The 20,614-nt window shown below is 34.7% G+C and overlaps 2 protein-coding genes across 2 annotated transcripts; both read left to right on the top strand.

Annotated features, from left to right (window-relative positions):
* Positions 1–3,183: 3,183 nt before the first annotated feature.
* Positions 3,184–6,564, top strand: LOC140863517 (uncharacterized). Its single transcript, XM_073266993.1, has 7 exons — positions 3,184–3,341; positions 4,087–4,460; positions 4,722–4,949; positions 5,035–5,389; positions 5,490–5,614; positions 5,760–5,895; positions 6,141–6,564. Exons 2-7 carry the CDS (start codon positions 4,117–4,119, stop codon positions 6,378–6,380), a joined length of 1,428 nt encoding a protein of 475 aa, XP_073123094.1. The 5' UTR covers positions 3,184–3,341; positions 4,087–4,116; the 3' UTR covers positions 6,381–6,564.
* Positions 6,565–9,822: 3,258 nt separating this feature from the next.
* LOC140866798 (glyoxylase I 4-like) lies at positions 9,823–10,963 on the top strand. Its single transcript, XM_073271847.1, has 3 exons — positions 9,823–10,149; positions 10,251–10,567; positions 10,680–10,963. Exons 1-3 carry the CDS (start codon positions 9,953–9,955, stop codon positions 10,763–10,765), a joined length of 600 nt encoding a protein of 199 aa, XP_073127948.1. The 5' UTR covers positions 9,823–9,952; the 3' UTR covers positions 10,766–10,963.
* The last annotated feature ends 9,651 nt before the right edge of the window (positions 10,964–20,614 follow it).

A 20,614-nucleotide genomic window follows, 5' to 3' on the forward strand; every position in this document is an offset into this window, starting at 1 on the left:
TTCGAGATTTTCGAACCATAATATCCGAATAGTTCACGAATAGGTTCGAATATTTCGAGCCGAACTCGAACTCAAACTCAAACTTCATTTCGAGCCGAGCTCGAGCCAAAATATTTGAAATTATCGAACTTCGAATCGAGCTCGAACTCGAATATACTCTTATCGAGCCGAATTCGAGACTTAAAATTTTACCATTATTCGGCTCGATTTGATTCGTTTGCACCCCTAATGCAGACTAGGAGTAAGCCTCTCCCTTAAGTGGACCCTGATAGAGAATGACCCCATCCCGGTGTGAGGATCCTTCACCTGAAAAGGCAGAGGAAGAGAAAACAACAATAACATCATTACATTTGCAAAGTTGAGAGATTTATAAAAGTTGCTTATTAATTGAGGTAACACAAAGGACATGTGGGAACTTCAGGAAGCACGGAGTAGAGGGTGGTAAGAGACAACATGTGTGAGTTATAGGGAGGCCAACACCATCACCAACAAAAACACCATCAGAGACAAAATAGGGAGCATGCATGGAGATGTTTGCAAGATCATAGGTCACATGGTGAGTGGAACCAGAATCAAGAATCCAATCAGACAGAATGTATGGTGTAAGTGTGTAGGAAGCAGCATGGGAAATAGGCTGGCCCGTGGGAGGCGCAGGAGCTGGCAGATACTGAAAATCTAGGCAATGACGAGCATAGTGGCCCTGAAAACTGAAGAGCTGGCAGTGCCCGAAATACGGGCACGGGGCAGCTGACCGTGCGCCAACTGATTGGGATTTGGCGGCGACCGAGAGGGCCAGGGGCCAGGTTGGAGGCTGACGTTGGTTGGTTGCAACCGGCGACAGATGGCTCCTGGCGGTAGGAACCACTAGATCGGGTGGAGGAGAGAGCCATGGCTGGAAGAGGGGCTGGAACATCCCGGGGAGCCGCGAGATGGGCTTCATGGTTGAGGATTTTTTCATGTAATTCCTCAAACGAGATCGCAGTGTCCATGCCTGGATGTCATTGGAGAGTTCCTTATAGTCATCATCCAGACCACGGAGAACCTTGATGGTAAGATCCTTAATATCAAGAGGAGAATTCATGAGATCTAGTTCATCATCTTTAGATTTGATGAACTACATGAAATCGGTGATGGACTGATAGCCCTTTATCGGATTGTGAAGTTGCGTCTTGAGTTGAGTGATGTGACCACGAGAGGGCTTGCAATAGGTGAGAGCAAGGGTGTTCCAGGCGACAGCGGAGGTGGTAGCAGTTGCAATAAATGGAATCAACGAATGAGACATTGATCCAATGATGATATTCAGGATCCACTGGTCCTGGTGGATCCAGGAGGTGAACTCAGGATTCAGCGATTGAGTGGCAGTGGCAGTGGAGGTGGTTGTGATTGATTTGTCCGGACAAGGATGAGAGTCATCAATAAAGACAAGGAGATTATGACATGTGAGTAGGGTCGTGAAAGAGAGAGAGAGTTCGAAGAAGTGAGTTTCAAAGGCGTGTGGGCAGCAACATTGAAGGAGATTGGAGTATTAACAGTGCCGGTGGCAGCCAAAGAGCCGAACAGAAAAAAAAAAAAAAAAAAAAAGAGGGAAGATTTTCCGGTGGTGGCTGGGAGAAGACGGCGGCGGCGGCTGGAGGCTAGGATTAGGGTTTAGTGACGTAGGCCGTAGGCTCTTGATACCATGTAGAAACTAATGAGAAAATAATATTTTCATATATATCAAAAAATGAATACAAGAGATGTTTATATACAACAATAAAAGTTTAAGAAAGATAGAGATTACAAATAATAAAAGATTACAACATAAAAAAAACATAATATAAATTAAATATACAATATATTCCAATATAATTATTACTCAAAAACAGTATACAAAGGCGAACCCCACAACCCAAAGATGAAATGGCTAGATTCTGAATCATGAACAAATTGGCCATGTTCGACCAAATACGTGTAGCCAAAAACAAGACAGAACTTACGTGAATCGGCGAGCCCCTAAATCCATACGAAAATCCCCAAAAAATAACTAGAAATCGAATAAAAATTTGAGCCGGAATGAGTTACCTACGCTGCAAAAAGTTTTGGCGGAGAGAGCAGCAAAGTGAATGCACATCCCCAAGCTTTCAATTTGACCGAATAGATAAAAATTCGATTGACCCTTGACTGGTTTTTTTTTTAATCGGGTCGAACCTTGATCTGTTATTTTGACAAGCTTTATATTTGGGCCGGATCCGGATGGAGTATTTGTGTGTGTATGAGTGAGTGATCAGGCCCGGACCTAGGGGGAGGCCACCTAGGCTCTGCCTAGAGCCTCCCCTAGGGCGGGGCCTCAAATTTAAAAAAAAAAACTATATGTGTATAATTTATTTTTTTTATTTAAAATTTTTTATAGGTCATGTGCCTTTAAATGTTTTGTAAAAATATTGAAAGTTATTATTTTTTGTGATTTTAATCATTTTTTTTATTTTCTAACAAAGAAAACCTCTATTTTTAGAATACAAAGATTTTTTTTTGAAAAAAAAAATTCTTCTTTCAAGTAAGTGAGATTACTCAAAGTGGGTCAATTATCATGTCGTTTTTATTGAATTTGATTTTTCTTGTATGTTTGTATGTCGCGGTTGGTGTTTTATTTGAATTTGAATTATTTGGACCTTGGTCTTCGGGATTTTAATTTCTTTCGTATTTTAGTATTTAAATTATAATAAAATTACTATTGTACCCCACAAAAGTATCACATATGATTTAGTATGTAATTTAGTATTTTGATTTTTATTATGTCATTATTTTAGTAGCAAAAATTTGAAATTTTGATTATTATATGGAATTATTGTATTGAGTCTTTTTTGATAAATTTGACAGTAAATAAAATCAATGTTTAATATTTTATTACGATCTAAAAAAACATTTATATTGTGTTTATATTAAATCTCATATCAACATCAATCTTTGTTATTATTAAATTATTTTTTGTATTTGTTCTATTAAATTTTTATTGTAAATTATGATGAAAAAAAAAAATTTGAATCTAGAAATTCAAATAGAAAAAGAAAGAATTGCAATAACTATATTTATTAAATTATAAATTTGTGATCATTACATTCATTTTATTATCAGTTTGTATATAATATTTTTAAATTTAATAAAAATTTTATCTATAACTTAAATTAGACTAGGCCTCCAATTTTCTGGGACGGCCGGGTGAGTGATTGCAGTTGGATTGGGAGTCTGATTGCCCATTGCTTATAAAAGGAACAATCTTTTGTATTTGTATTTTGTATTTGTATTTGCAAGACAAACAAGTCCAACGCCCATCGATCGCCGGAATACAACCAATTACATCAGAGGTAAAGGAAGGCTCTTTTTGTTTCTCCAATTATTCCCAAATTCATGCTAAGATATGTGGCGTTGGAGGGAAATCCATGTTAATGGAAGATATAGATTCGTGCAGATTTTACTTGAGTAGGAACTTTTGACCTTCCTCGCCCCAAATTCTGTGCCCGTCGCTTTTCCTGTGTGGGAATTATAATTTTTTGGCATATTTTATTGTGATTGGATTTGTTTTTTGTTTTTATTTATTTATATAGGCTTGTGTAAGTGCTTGTTCCTAAACCTGTTTCCATAGATTTGAAACCAGATGCATTCCGATACATTGAACGTGGTTGAATGGCTGCTTACGGAATTCAAATTCGAGCTATTTCGACCTAAAGTTCGATTATACTAGAATCAGGGTTTGAACAACTTGGATCGAAGTACTGGAGCTTAAGTTGGTTGAATTTTCGAATTTCAAATCAAGTTTATACAAAATATATATAACTCGAACGCCTATATTACTATTTTGCTCGAGTCCGTTGTTTGTATCCAGCGAGGATCCATTTAAACTGTGTAGTTGACAAGTTTGTGAAGTTTGAGATTGAATTCTAAAGTTGATATGTGTTAACACTGGTTTACAAGTGAATATATAGAATTCTTAAATTTTATTGTGCTGCATGTTAGTTTGATTTCAGTTTGCTTCAATGTTGAGCCAATAGAGGCCCCTATAATTTTAGGGTACAGATTACTGAAGAATCTCTTTTCAATGTGATTCTGCAGTTTGGTTGAAATACTTTGATCAACAAAAAAATGGGAGGTGGATTTAGAGTGCTCCATTTGGTTCGACCTTTTCTTTCGTTTCTGCCAGAAGTTCAGTCTGCCGACCGGAAAATTCCATTCAGAGAGAAGGTCATATACACTGTAATATCCCTTTTTATTTTCCTGGTCTGCAGTCAGCTGCCGCTATATGGAATACACTCCACCACGGGTGCTGATCCATTCTACTGGATGCGTGTTATTCTTGCCTCAAACCGGGGAACAGTGATGGAGCTAGGAATCACACCCATAGTGACATCTGGTATGGTTATGCAACTTTTAGCAGGTTCAAAAATCATTGAAGTTGATAACAATGTGCGAGAGGATCGAGCCCTTTTGTAAGTACTTAACGTATTAAAAATCTCTATTAGAATTTCATCTTGACGTTTTGAACTTATTTTTTGTATCTAATTCTTCAGGGTCGAAAATTATGAATTTCAAAATTAAATGCCTCTATGTGTTCCTTTCATCTATTTAGTTATGCTGTCCTATGTACCACTCAAGAGTTGCGTATTTGTGAAACTTGTCCCTTGTTTTCTATGAAGTTTAGCACAATTTGTAGCCTTTGTAGTAATGATTTATTGTTTTCCCTCATCCAGAAATGGTGCACAGAAGCTGTTAGGCATCCTGATAGCAATTGGTGAGGCAGTTGCATATGTTCTCTCGGGAATGTATGGCAGTGTTGGACAACTAGGAGTTGGGAATGCAATTCTCATAATTTTGCAACTGTGCTTTGCTGGAATTATTGTTATTTGCCTTGATGAACTTCTCCAGAAAGGATATGGTCTTGGGTCTGGAATTTCTCTCTTCATAGCAACCAATATTTGGTTAGTAGGCATCGTTATTGATTCTGTATTCACTTATTTTCTACCAGACAAGGTGTTTATTTATCTAAGTTTTCTCCCTCAACAGTGAAAACATTATCTGGAAAGCCTTTAGTCCAACTACCATTAACAGTGGACGTGGTGCTGAATTTGAAGGTGCTGTTATTGCTTTATTCCACTTGTTGATTACTCGAACGGACAAGGTTCGTGCGCTGAGAGAGGCTTTCTACCGGCAGAATCTTCCTAATGTTACGAACTTACTTGCCACTGTCCTTGTCTTCCTTATCGTCATATATTTCCAAGGGTTCCGTGTTGTTTTGCCTGTGAGGTCAAAGAATGCTCGTGGGCAACAGGGTTCTTATCCAATTAAGTTGTTCTACACTTCAAATATGCCCATAATTTTACAATCTGCACTCGTGTCCAATCTTTATTTTATTTCCCAGGTAACCTGCCTGCATTTCCGTAGTATGAGATAGTGAAAACGGATTAGAAACCTACTTCTTTTCACTATTGATGAGGCTGATATGATTTGATTCTGTGCAGTTGCTTCATAGGAGATACAGTGGAAATTTCCTTGTTAACCTTCTGGGAAAGTGGAAGGAATCTGAGTATTCTGGTCAATCTGTACCTGTTGGCGGCCTTGCTTATTACATAACTGCACCATCGAGGTCGTCTAGATTTTTGCATTTGTGTTTGTATCTTCATATTCTCCTTGTTTTTGCTGTCTACTCTGCCTAGGAGCATAACTTGATTTTACACTTCTTCATTTGACTTCTAATGCTATGACTAAAGATAATTCCTTCTGGTTTGCAGCTTGTCAGATATATTAGCGAATCCTTTCCATGGATTATTTTATATCGTATTCATGCTGTCAGCATGTGCCTTGTTCTCGAAAACGTGGATTGAGGTCTCAGGATCCTCGGCTAAGGATGTGGCTAAGCAGTTGAAGGTATCCTCATGCACACATTGATAATTTATTCTCGAAGTTTTGGCTATATGACAATTTTAATCATTCATTATCCATGAGTGTCAAGGATTTGTTCTTTTGCATGCGAGAAATGTCCTTTGTAAGTAAGATATAAAAAACAAATGCATTCTTGGTAAGGATTTCCTTTAGGCATTTCTCTTGGCGCGAAGCATGCAGCAAGAATCCATTATTTATCGTTACTCACTGTATATTTCTCGAAATGTCAGGAACAACAAATGGTGATGCCCGGACATCGTGAATCGAACCTTCAGAAGGAACTAAACCGTTACATTCCAACTGCTGCGGCCTTTGGTGGCATCTGCATTGGAGCGCTGACTGTGTTGGCAGATCTTATGGGGGCTATTGGTTCGGGCACCGGGATTTTACTTGCAGTCACTATCATATATCAATATTTCGAGACCTTTGAGAAGGAAAAGGCAAGCGAGCTCGGTTTCTTTGGTTTCTAATGCATACTTGGAGCTCTCTACCTAATGGTTTGGTTTTGTCTAGTTATTGAGTGGAAAAAAGATATCCAAAAAATTGAGACATTGGATTCCTTGTCGGATCGAAGTTGTAGTCGATTTTGTATACTTTTTAAATTAAATCTAAGACTTAATCGTGAAATAGCCAAATTAGTTCACGCACAAATTGAATTTGTTGAAAATTTTACAAAAAGTAGACCATTTGAAATGTTCATGGAGAAGAAATCCCCTTCGATTTTAGTTGAGCACAAATCCTCAATTCAAACGTATATTAACTTATATTTAAATATCTCCCTCCTAATCTAATTTGTAGAAGGATTTGAGAAATATATTTAAAATGATACTCCAACGCAAGCTGAGATTAGTGATATCAAGTTATCAACAACTCACTCATAAAAGACAAGATCGACGTAATAGAGATAAGTTTTAATTCTTTTGATCAAAGTGAGATGAATTTGCTAATACTATTATATATTTTTGTATAATAATTGAAAAAAGAAAAGCATATGCAGCAGCCACAATTCTTACTTTTCTCATATGTTCAGCTGGCAGTTGGACTCATTCGCACCAATTTTTAAAAATATTTTAAAATTCCAGCCCAATTCTGTCTACGTACATGTTGGAATTATTGAAAGATAAATGAAAATCAACTAAGTTATGCCATCGTTTATGTAAGGTTACTTTTTTTTCCTGAGAACTCGATGTCATTATCCTTCGAACTAGCAAGCTTTGTGCAACAAACTAATAAGATAAACAATATTTGAAAGCATTATGTAACAAGCTCACCTAAAAAAATAATGATAGAAAAATCAAATTTCTGACCAATGACCAAAAGCTTTCTTTATATGTGTTAGTTATTTTTTTTGCCTCCTTATTTCTGCGTGCTAAAAAGATTTTTTCCTTCTCGTAATTCGTTTGTAATACGAAAAAGCTCCTCAATTTTTGAATTTTATGAGCTTTTAAAAAATTATTTATTTTGACTTAATTAAATATTTTTAAAAGCACTTCAAATTTTATCAAAAAAAATTTGAAACAATAAAAACTTTAATAGTTTTTTTAATTTTTTTTTTCTTTTGGCTTCTTAATCCAAACGCACTCATTAACTCGTTATTAAAACTTAACGAGAAGGGGACAAAATTTTTTTATCCCAAACAATATGAAAGACAATTGTGACCATCATATTTCATAGAAGTGCCAATTTTGGGGAGAAATTAGGCACTTGCGACGAATGTAATTTTTTTCCGTTAATTTTTAACTATGAATATTTGTTGGGGTACCAAAACATCTGATATTAATACTTCCGAGTTGTTTTTTTTTTTTTTTTTCACATTTCGGATACGAAAGGGACAAAACAAGGTTTTAAGCATAAACAATATAGATGAAAAAATACTAGGTATTTAATTTTCTGGGGGAAAAAAATGAAATCCATATTATCGATGCATCGTTGATCTATGATTCATGCCACTTGCAGTGCATTTTATTGCAAGTTGAATTAATCATTAATTGTCTTTGATATTATACATTTTTTTTTTTTGAAAAGCCAAATGATTTTATAAATCAGCCAAATCTGAAACAAGTACATAAGATATTATACACTTAATTTGTAAATTATCTGCAGTGTTAATTAAAATTATGTATATAGTCAACTATAATAATTTGTGTTAAAATAAAAACATGTACATAACACGATTAAGGTAGCTAAAAATAATTAATTAAAGTTTCCATAAAGTTCAACATATTGATTACTTTAACAATATTAGAGAATCATACAAAATCGCAGTGTCAACTGTGACTAAATATATATATATATATATATATATATATATATGAACGCACAATGTATTATAATGCACAAAGTCATTAGAGAAAATTGGATTTGATAAAAAAATGTGAACGGAAAAAATTGCCATTATTTCTCTTTTCTTTGATAAAAATTAGAAGGCTAAAAAATATATTTTCGAAAGGAAAAAAAATGATTCGACCAAACTCAACCTCCCTTGCTTTGCATTTCCTCCCCACGTTTCTTTTTCTCTCATCATCGATCTTTCCGAAGTTTTCAATTTTCTTTTTTCAGCTTACAATTTATGTAAATTTATGATGATAAATCTTATATCTTATTAATTGATTAATATAAGATAGCATATGATTATATCTAAATATTACATTATGCATTCAATGTGTGTTCCGTGGCTAGTTTATATATGTGTGTGTGAAATACTCAAATAATGAGATGAAGGGGAGTAATTTAAAATTGCGACTTTTAGTAAATTTCACGGAAGGGCAGAGTGAAATGTGCGTGAAATGTCAACTATATATCAATAATTAAATTAAATTTGACGATGGATTTTATTTAATTTAATTTAAAAATTTTGTATAATTTTATTGACTTCTCGTCGAAACTAACACCAAAATACATTGGAAAATAAAATATTTTCGGTTGGACATAGTGAGAGACGGGCCTGCAAGCCACGTTAGATATGTGACTAAAAGCAAAAGATGTATGTCAATGTGTACATAATAGAAAAAGGGAAAAATATTGTTTTATTCATCCTGTGTCATGTCATATGTGATTTTGATATGCTATATATGTTTGTTAATAATAGCACTCTAATTATTTTTGTTTTTAAGAAATGTTTTCTTATAATAATCAAATTGATAAGAACCTGATTTCGTTTTCAAACTTAAAATATCCATATATTAATTAAACTATTTGGACATTAATTTATTTACTAGTTTCACTTGAAATCAATCATTCGTATACCAAATTAAGGGAATGTTTGCAAAAGATTATGTTTTTGTAGAAGTGATTAATTTATATATTATAAAAAAGTTAAAAAAAATCAAAAGTTGGTAGCTAGTGTTTGGAAGCAAATGGAAAATCTAAAAATCAAATTAAGTTGGGTACGTAGTGTTTGATAAATAAGTGATTAAAATGATTTTAACATTGACTTTTCTATTAGAATAACTTTTGGAGAATCATAATCACCATATGAGTCATGACTAGCTTTTGGATTCCAATTAAGCATAATGTAATATAGAATTTGAGTTTAAGAAACACATAAAAGTGATTTTTTAAAGTCAAAATCTAATAATCATTTTTTTTAGTGATTGCAAACACTCCCTAAATTCCACTCTGCATAAATAATTTCATGGTATCGATATTTATTATACATCTATCTATAATCATTAGAAACATACCGGTAAAGCCTCAATATATATGTTTGACTAGTATTGCAAAATAAGTGTTCAAAACGTGTTGCTATATTTAATATTATGGATAAGATCATTAGGAACATGATGTAGGAATTTTTATGGTGTGTCACGTTGGATTGAGTTGGATTTTGAATTAATGGCACAAAATATCAACCATTAATAACATAAATTTCTCTCGTACGTTTTCTAGCTTGCTTCTATATATATGCATGCATGTACCCCTCCTATCATAATATTGCATATATATTAATATTCATTGAAACTCCGATCGATCCCTCTTCTTGTAAGCTAGGTACGTAGGTACAAAGAACACACACGTACACAAACAGTACTGATCTATAGGCATGGGGAAAGAGATAAATGTGGATGAAGCCGGAGACCGATTAATGGAAAATAGTAATATTACCAAATTGCCTTTGTTATCTTTGAATCATGTATCGTTCATCTGCAAATCGGTGAAAAAATCTGTTGAATTTTACACCCAAGTTCTTGGATTCGTGCTCATCAAGCGCCCATCTTCCTTTGATTTCGAAGGGGCCTGGTATGTATGTCAATTATATAATATATCTATGTTCTTCATTAACTCTAGCTATAGCTTCGTTTTGTTACTTAATGAATTGGGAAATTGGGGTACTTTTGTAGGTTGTTCAGCCACGGGATCGGAATCCATTTACTGGAGGTGGAGAAGGTGACGTGGAAAAAAGACAAGATAATAAATCCGAAAGACAATCACATCTCATTCCAATGCTCGGATATGGATGTGATAATGAGTCGATTGGAAGAGATGAAGATTGAGTATGTGAAAGCAATAGTGAGAGAAGGTGGGATAATTGTGGACCAAATCTTCTTCCATGATCCTGATGGTTACATGATTGAGATTTGTAATTGCCAAAACATACCAATCCTCCCAATGCCAACTCATTCTACTCCCATTAATTCATCCACCTCTGATCTCTTTGGTAATATATAAATACTTTTTATTTATTCCAGTACTTCATTTTATAATGTGAAAAATGCATATATATATAAACTTAACTTTAATTGATTTGGATTTTTATTTGTCGCTTGCAGGGAAGGTGCAATACTGCAGTGGAGAAGCCGAGGCCTTGATGATGGAGAATAATTTGGCTACGGACTTGTTGAATATTTCTATATAATTAAGGGATTTTATTAATAAGCTATCAATATTTATTACTAATTGTTGTTGGAAATTGATGTTTTTTTTTTGGTTGATTCATCTCTCTTTAAATAATTCAGCTCGATGGAGTGTTTGCAGGAAAATTTAATTTCGATTTATTCAGAAGCAGCTATTGTTGCATTTTTCACGCATAATCAATGCATGTTCCGTACGTACAGACCAGTTTGATTCGTTTATGTTGTCTTTTAATCTTTATATATTCACCCTACAAGGTATAAACTATAACAAAAATTTACAATAGAAAGAATAATAACTTATTATTTCTTTAATTTTTTTTAAAAATAAATTAATTCAACATTTTTGAAAATTTAAATTAAAATATCAATGCATTAATTTATATTTTAAATTAAATTTATTTTTACCATCATTTTAATTAATTTAAATATTAAATTTTATTTAAAAATAATTAAATTTATTATTTAATTGAATGTAATAACACAATTTACTATTAAAATATATTTCGAGTATAACAAATATTAAAATAAAATAATTATATACAATTTTCAGAGTTATTTAACTAAAATTTTATTATTTTATTCAATTCAGTATAAAATAAACTTAATTTAACTATTTATTTAAGAGGGATATTTTTGTCATTTTTTTTACAGGAAGTGATCATGTGTATGCTACAGATCTAGAATCATCGGGATTTATTAGCTCAAAAAACTTTCATAGCGAGTTATCCACAAACCCGAAATTTCATTATTCGGGTGATATATGCAATTTTCCCTAAAAATTATTCCTTTCTTGAAATTATGAGAACTGGGTGTTCTTAATTTCTCCTCTTGGTCTTCTTATTTTGACACATATACATAATTAGAATATGAAAGAAAGAGACATAAACCTTTTACTTCTAAAGCATGACCGAAAGATGCTAAAAAGGGGAATTAGAATAAAGAAACATAGATAACGTTGTTAATTGGTTCTTGTTAAACTTTGCTCCGGTGTCATTTTCACATAGCTTATCAGGTAAGCAAATGAGATTATTGTTAGTTTTGTGTCGTTCTTGTTGTTGTTGTTGTTTTTTTTTTTTGGGTTAATTTAAGCTTTGGGTTCGCCATGCAAAGGTTGGGGCTTTGGTTAATTGATTTATGAACTGAGCAATTTACATAGTAGAACATTGAATGATAATGAATGTGATCATGAATTGAATTTTGAAGACTAGAGTTAACTTTGTTTTTATTTCATTAATTTATGTTATCGTGATTGAGTAATTTTAATTAAACTAATGGAATTAATACTATTTGGTACGGTTTGGTACATTGGATGAAAGTTGGATGATCCACAAATTTTTACTCATCCCATGTTTCTTTCATTTTTTTGTTAACCCAATGTCATCTCATGGCCCGGTATGAATTGTATGTGGGCTTGATGAAAAATCCCTTCAAACCCATGGTATTAGTGGAGGATGAGTAGAAATTAGAAAGGTCAATTAAGAGATTCTATAGTAATAAACACAATAATCCTACAAATTTAAAAACATACAAAACAACATATTGTTCATATCTATGTATTGTTTATCCATATTTCATCATATTTTTATTACACTTCTATTCATCTCTCATACATCTCATCCATAAAACCAAACGATATCCTTGTGTATATGGTGGATATATTGAACTTGCGAGACATCAATTTTCATGTTGAGTATTTTGAGACATCAATTAAGACTGTTAGGATCGAAAACGTGTGTAGAGGAGAGGTGAATACACACTCAAAAATATTTTGAAAGTTCGAACTGATTTAACAGCCTGAAGTAACAGTCATGGAAAGATTCAGAGCATCCATTTTCAGCTGACTTATAACAACAGAATCATTTTCAGAGAGACAAAATCTCTTCTTTGAAGAGCTTGTGATATGTCTAGGGCCTCAACCCATTCTAAAATTATCTGTTCACTGGCTGCTAGATTTTGAAGCATTTTCCATGATTGAAATTCAAAAAAAGTTAATTTTTGTTTTGTATTTGGCCCACCTATCAAATATCTTCATCTTTTCGTCCACTAGTGCTGTGATATCTTGAGAAGCTTGATTAATCGCAATCTGATCATTGGAGAGAAATTGAGATGCATCCGTTGCACTGGATCCATGATCCTTAGATTGTTGAAAGCCCGATTACAGACAAATGATGTTGGTCTCAACAATTGGTGGATTAACCAGAGTAACTTTTGAAAGAGGGATTGTGGCAAAAGGAGCAGTTTGAACAGATGGAGTTTTCACAATCTTTGGTAAAAAAGATCTCTTCTTGGTCTGGACCTTTGGCGAGGCAATGATGGTTGCCAAAGTCACTTGATCTGATTCTGATTCCTCTGCCTCTGACTCGTGAATGATAAGCTTGCGTTTTACTGAATTCTTTTTCGGAACAACAGTCTTCTTTGCTAGAGTAGGTTTGGTGACTAGTGCTGAAATTTCTTCAATTTCAGTCTGGATAGTGAGATCTTCAATCTCATCTTCATCTGTGGTGCCTCTCTTAAGTACAATGAGCTGCTTTGCCTTGTAGACCTCGATAGCTCGTTCATTCAAAAGTTTGTGGGAATGGAGGGAGGATGAAGGACCCAGATGGACATTCAACTCATTGAGAATATAACTTATCTGAATAGCAAAGCCTTGAGATTGAATGGTGGGAATTGTATCATATTAGTGAGGACTTTGAAGAGTACCTCAGACTAGTTAACAGGAGTTCCAGTGGTAATAGCAGCCATGATATCAAACTTTTCCACCGTGATTGCATCGAAAGAACCAGCTTTGGCTAGAAGATATTTGGCCACTATGTCATGAAGAAGTGAAAATTCAAGTTTCAGTTCCTTCTTCTTTCACGAGATCTTGATGGGAACATTGGTCATAGAGTACAGGGTGTCTTCATCTAGATTCTCTGTTCAGTAGTGATAGAAGAGACGTTCGTCAAGCCTGTCCATGGCAAGTCAAAAGAGGAGGCGAACAGATCAGAAGTGATATTGACAAATTCTCCTGCTAGTGAACTGGTGATTGCTTTGTCTGTTAATTGGGTTGTATGAAAGAATTTGGGCGTGGCTTGCTTATAGATGAAATTCCTGCAATTCAAAAACTTGCGAAGGCCCGAAGCTTCCAAAGTGCAAAACATCGCAACCAATCATTCGTCTAGAAGATCATAGACAGTGTGAAAGTGAAAGAGTGGGTGCCCGGTGAGCCAACTTGTGGCTAAGGGCTTTGATGACTCTTTGTATAAATAATCTTTTGTTTAATATAATTTACACTTTTATTAATGGCAATGACTTTATCTTTCTTCATATTGTTATATTGTGATATACTATTGTTGTTTTGATAAAGACCTTGAATATACTATAGTGTATGTAAGATGTGGTAGTACATGGGGATGTCTATCATGAAACACATCTTATAGTCACTGTATATTCTAAACAGTTCCTAGTCGATTGAGCCGTCCGTTAATAAGGATAAGGATCGCTCGAGATTGAGACTAGCATTTGCGATGCCGAGTACCACGTTTCATTGGTATGGAACATAGAGATGTTCAAAGAATGCAAATGGATATTCATACGATGAATGATCGAACTACCCTATCCGGAATTTCCAAGTGGTTATCACTTATCGAGTGGATAAAGTCCGCGGTTTTGGTTGTACACCATTAGTCCTTACTACTTGAAACATCATTGAGACTCTATATGCTAGTACTGTGCTTTGACTCGTTTACCGACTCTATTGGGGTCATCAGGTGTCGGGATTGGGTACAGTTATGACACATATAGGAGTCGATGCTTTGTTGTCAAGGATTCACCACATACTTGCGAGTGTGGATATCCTATGCAATCTGAGAAGATATTAGTGTGATTAATCTCTGGCCAGAGTATATGATGTGTTTTAAGAAATGGTTTCTTAGTAGCACATGCGATGTCACTATTTGATCTTCAAGATGCATTGCATAGTTATCGAATCTAGAACGACTCTCGATTTACCAATGGTTGTTGATTCGATCGGGACATATGGATGAAGGGACCGTACTGTACGCTAACAAAAATATATTGGTTCTTGCAGGCACTATCAGTGATACCTAGGGAATCATGGGGCGATGTTTCTAGGCGCTCTTACCATGATTCGATGGGCAAGTCGGAAATTGTTGTTCCGAGTCACAAGGAGTTGTGAGCCCACGGCTAGCTGTATCCCTGAACCATTGAGGGTCACACAGAGTAATGGATTTTTAATCCCCGTTGAGATAGTTAAATTTAAAGAGTTAAATTTAATGAACAAAGAAGTGGGACTTCTTAAGAGTAGAGGAGTAAGATTTCCTAAAATGACATAGGGATGGGCATTTTTGGAAATCACTGAATTCGGATTCAAAAAATTTATCTTGACTCTAAAAGATGCAGAAATGGTTTCTGTGAACATTGGTAAAATTGGTTTATCAATCTGAGTCACGATGAATTTTATATTAATTTCTGAACATGCGGGCTTTGCTTGTCAGGCTTGAACTTATGACTAATGGGCCCTAAGCTGTTAGCAGCCCACATTATAAATAAGTTGTTGCAGTACAGAAATTACACAACAGAGGCTCACAATTTTCGAAAACCCTAGTTGTTTTTATTAAAAGTGGCCGCCCCCTTTTTCCTCTCTCTGCACGAAAATTCCAGCCTATGAATTTTGAATTTGCAGTCTGGTTTAACGGATCAAATTCGTTAATTCTCTTCGTAGAAACTTCTGATAGATTTTCTAGTGCAATCTATCAGAGGGATTAAATTTCCGTTCGTGGACCTGATTGAAGAATTGTTCGTCCATCAGTTCCTGAGATATACAACAAGAGCAGAGCAATCTGTTGGTGTCCATAATCTCGTTTCGAGATTGGAGGTAAAAATTTAATTGTGATTTAATTTTTACACACACAATTTAATCGTAAAGTTTTGATACCCATTATGGAATCGTTCCATATAAAATTTTAAAAATTCCGCTGCACCGGGTATCAATTCTGATTGATCTGATCACCGTTTTCCAACAGAAATTCCACTATTAGAATATTCTTGGTTATTGAAGACATTGTTCTGAAAAAAAATCAAGTGAAAAGAAAAGAGTCTACAGAGATTTCTAGGGTTTTAGCAAGGTAAGGAAGATAAGATATAGATGAAACATATATACTTATGCCAAAATGACGTGGCTAAGTGCGTGGAAATTTTGAATTTCAAAAAATTAAAAGGTACATGTTACGCGGTAAAAAGGACGCACCCACTTGTCTTGTACCGGGGTATTGCAATCGTTAAAGACAAAAACAAAGAATTAGAAAACTGTTTGCATTCGCACTCGATTGATTATAAATACCAACCTTAAAGTCTAAAGGTTTCCTTAACACTTAGCAACTTTAGTAGATAAAATAGTGAGAATAACAATGGATAAGGCTGGGTCGTCATCCTCTGCTCGCAATCCAGAAGAATACTACTACATTTGCAGGGACATGTATATGGAGGAGAAGAAGAAACAGATCGAGGACATAGTTTTGAGGAAAACTATGTCTACATGGTTCAAGATCGAGGAGCTGTCGATGTATCTCAATGCTCTTCTGCTCCTAAAAAGGATAAGGATGCCCGAGATTTGGCTATGAGAAGAGAAAAATACATATTAAAGTGATGTCTTATATCAATATGTTTTGTTCTGAAATGAAGGATTGGGTTGTAAATGATAGCTATTGCACTGGTGTTATCATAGAAGATAGGTTCTTCAGATGAGTTAACACCATAGTCTCTGAGTTGATGTTGAATCCAGAGCAATTGAGCACAACAAATTCCAGGTACTAAGTACTCTGCTTCAGCTGTAGATGTGGCAATAGAAGTTTGTTTCTTGCTGAACCAAGAGATTAGTCTATCACCAAGGAATTGACACAGTCCACTTGTGCTTTTTTGATCAATTCTGCATCCAGCATGATCAGCATCAGAGTATCCTATAAGATTAAAACTTTAGTCCTTTGGATACCACAGACCAATATTTTGGGTGCCCTTTAGATACTTCAATATCCTCTAGGCACCGTTTGGTTCGAGGATAGAATAAATAATACTTGGATAAGTAATATAATGTAATATAAAATAAATAAAAAATGATAGTGAATATAATATTTTATTTGATTGATAGATTATAGTTTATTTTATTTGATTGATTGAATTTTATATTAAAAATATAAATTACCATTTTGCCCTTTCAAGAATAAATAAAATATGAATAATATTATTTATAAGGGTAATATAATAATTTAAATTCAATGATTTGATTGATGTAAGATAAATAGTTAATGATTTGATTGATGTAAAATAAATAATTAGTAGATGGATAAATAATATGACAAGAAGAACGCGAGATTGAATATGATAAGTTGTACAAGTACTAATTGAACTCGTAACAAACGGTACCTAGGAGACTACAAAGTGTGATTGCTTGGGATCAGATTGAAATCTCGCACAGAGGCAGACTGAAAATATAATATTCGGTCTGCTAACAGTGAGATAGAGCAGTGATCTAATGAGTCATCTATAATGTGTTTGATCTATTGATATGCCAGATTCATCTTTGTCAATCTTGATAGTAGCATTCATAGGATTGTTACGTTAGCAGCAGTGCATTCTCCATTACAAATTTCTTTAGTAGCTCTTTTGTATATTTCGTCTGGTTTATAAATATTCCCGGCAGGTCTGAAGATAGACTGGGCGAGTGGATTGAGGCAAGGTTATCTTGAAAGTTCACGATTGTAGTAACCCGTAACCCAATGAAGTGATTAAGGAATTAATTAATAAAAAGTATGAAATTGGGCCAGCGCAGATCGAACGCTTCGAAGTGGAGTTCGGAGGCTCCGATTGTGATCGGACGATCCGTCGGCAGGTTCGGATGGTCCGATCGTGGCTAGGGCTTACGTCATTGTCTACGTTAGCAAGATGACATCATGGCTGTCGCAATGATGGGACTTCGGACGCTCCGAAGTCGGGATCGTACGCTCCGATCGTGTTCAGAGGCTCCGAACTGGATTCGAACGGTCCGTACTCCGTCTATAAATAGAGGGTCCGAGAGCTCATTTCACTCGCACCTTTCCTCTTTTCTCTCTTGATTCCTTAGCCTTCTAGTTTAGATCTAAGGAATTCTAGGCGTCCTTTTGGAATTTCAGAAGTGGCATAGTGATCCAAGCGTCATAGCGTAGCCGTGGCCTAGTTTTGAGGCAAACGACAACAAAGGTGTAAGGTCCAAAAATCCACTAAATCGCTCATGATGATTTTAAGATGATTTTTATCATGTTGTGAGTTTAAATTATTTTTTATGTTATGAACTATGAATATGATTTCTTGTCTGCATATATTTTATTTTAACAATTTTGAGTAAGTTTACGGTTTCAGGCTGAGTTTGATTCTGGACTCACGGGACGAGGCTAAGAAATGAACGAGGTGATATAGTACATTTTTATGAGAGTTTTAAGTATAATATTGATATGCTTATTATGTATGAGTCGGGGGATAGTATTTTTATCAAACGAGTCGGGACGGGTGACTGACTGCATTTTAGAGATGAACACACATTGCGTGTTGAATGATCATTATCATATCTATCCACCCGGTTCCCCACCCCATTACTTCTCATGTCCCCTTGTTCCCTTGACTCTCACTTCTTCCCTATCCTCTACACGATTCCTTCCCCCTTGTCTCCATTCTATCATTTTCTCCTTCTTTTTTCTTTATTGAACCTTCACGGTTCTTCAAGATAGTCACAAGCCAAAGTTCCAAATCTCGTTCTTGGTGTGGTTAGCTCGTTGCCAAGAATCCAAATCAACTCCGTCTTCATTTCAAGGCAAGTACAAATTTAAAAGATTTTAAAACCCATTCAAGCTATTATGTATTTTTATATGAATTGATGTATGTTGAGATATGTATGCATGATTTTCATGAATGTCAAGAGCATGAAGTTATAATTTTACGAGATCGTGAAGCGTAGGTTGTTCTTGTCAAGTTCTTGAGTTGATTCAAGAGATTCATGTTATTTTAAGATTTTAGTGTTTTGAAGTTAGTTAATTCATTTTCAACTACAATAAAATTAGTTTTGATGATTTATGTAGTTAGGATTTTGGGTAAAAGAAGTTTATGTTTGAAGTTTGAAGTGTTGAAGTTGTGTTCGGTGGCACCGAATTACCGACACCTATTATGATTTTGAGTATAAAAATTAGTTTACTAATCCAAATGATATGATGCCAACTGTATTTGAAAACTAACCTATTTATCTACAACTTTCATGTTTTGAGTTTTGTCAAAATCATTTTTAAAGATTGGTTAAAATCTCCCCTAATTGTGTCAAGTGTTTTGAATTTCCGGAAGTGACACATCTAGGGAGAATGAGCATAACGTCTTACTGAGAACTCCATTTTAGGTTAAGTTTTTGTCATTAGAACGAAAAGTTCAAGAGATACAACTTTCATGTTTACCACTTTTTCAAATTCCGACTGAAAAATAGAGTTTCAGAGCGAGCAAGCAGGCCCATCTGCGCAGGGCATGCGCGCCCGCGCTCGAGAAGTTGAGCGGCCGCGCATGACCTTCGAATTTCAAGTTTTTTTTATATTATTTTAGGGTCCTAATTTCATGGTTATGATCTTTTAAGGTTTCTAAAATATTTTTAAGAGTTTCTATGCAAAAATTTCAAGTTTTAAGGTCAAGAACGAAGAGAATGACTTACGTGGACCGATTATGTTATGCGATGCATGTACATGTTTAAGGTTCATTCATGAAACCTATGTTCAATATGAAAGTATGATTTTTTAATCATATATGACATGCATAAAGTTATCAAGTAAAATTTTATGTTCATGAAACAAAAGTTAAGACGAAAATTATGATGTTTCAATGATGCTTCACAATGAATGACATGTTATGATAACACAATGAAAATATGATGGAATGATATGATGAATGATGTATGATGAAGCATAAAGGATTTTGATGTCTTATGTTTCTTTGTGGTGGCAAATACGGGAATGGTACTTCGGGATGGGCGCCGGAGGGACCTTTCAAAATCTACGGGACTGGAACTTCGGGATAAGCTCCGGAGGGGCCTTTCTAATTATGAGTTAAGCAATGGAAAGACACGGGACTGGCACTTCGGGATAAGCTTCGGAGGGGCCTTTCCAATTACTTGTTGATCAACATGAATGTTGAGATCAGGCCTATCAGACGGTTGCCACAAATTTCACATAATTCATCAATTAAGAATGACTTTATGTTTATGTTCAAGTTTATATTACGTCATATTATATTCAAAAAAAAAATTTAAAACTCATGATTTTTATTGCATATTCTTGCTGAGTCTTTAGACTCACTATGCTTGAATGGTGCAGGTAATAAGGATGACAATTATGCATAGGTCGATGAGTTTGATTCCGGACATGAGGAGGAGCCAAGAGTCGAGCCGGCGAGAGATGCATGAGTGTGTTCGTGTTGAGTTTAATGGAACTGAATATTATTATGTTTGAGTGAAGGAAACAGGTTTTATGTTTGAAATTGTTGTGAATTGGTTTGTAAACTATTAGAAATATTTTAAGTAAGGTTTGATGTATGCATACATCTTTTTTTTAAAAAAAATAATTAATTTTATTTTCCGCGTTTATATAAGGTCATGTTATTTGAGTAATGTCCCCATCGGTTGAGGGCGTTACAGTTTGGTATCAGAGCAGTTCGCTCTGGGTCTTCTTTTAGACACTCTCATGCATACTCACCACGACTCCAACACTTCGTCTTCATGTCTGTAAGTTATGAGTTTTATGTGATTATGTGCATGATAATGTGATGAGTTATATGTATACGAAATGTATATT

The sequence above is a fragment of the Henckelia pumila genome, chromosome 4, assembly GCF_033568475.1.
Source record: "Henckelia pumila isolate YLH828 chromosome 4, ASM3356847v2, whole genome shotgun sequence".
Taxonomy (NCBI): domain Eukaryota; kingdom Viridiplantae; phylum Streptophyta; class Magnoliopsida; order Lamiales; family Gesneriaceae; genus Henckelia; species Henckelia pumila.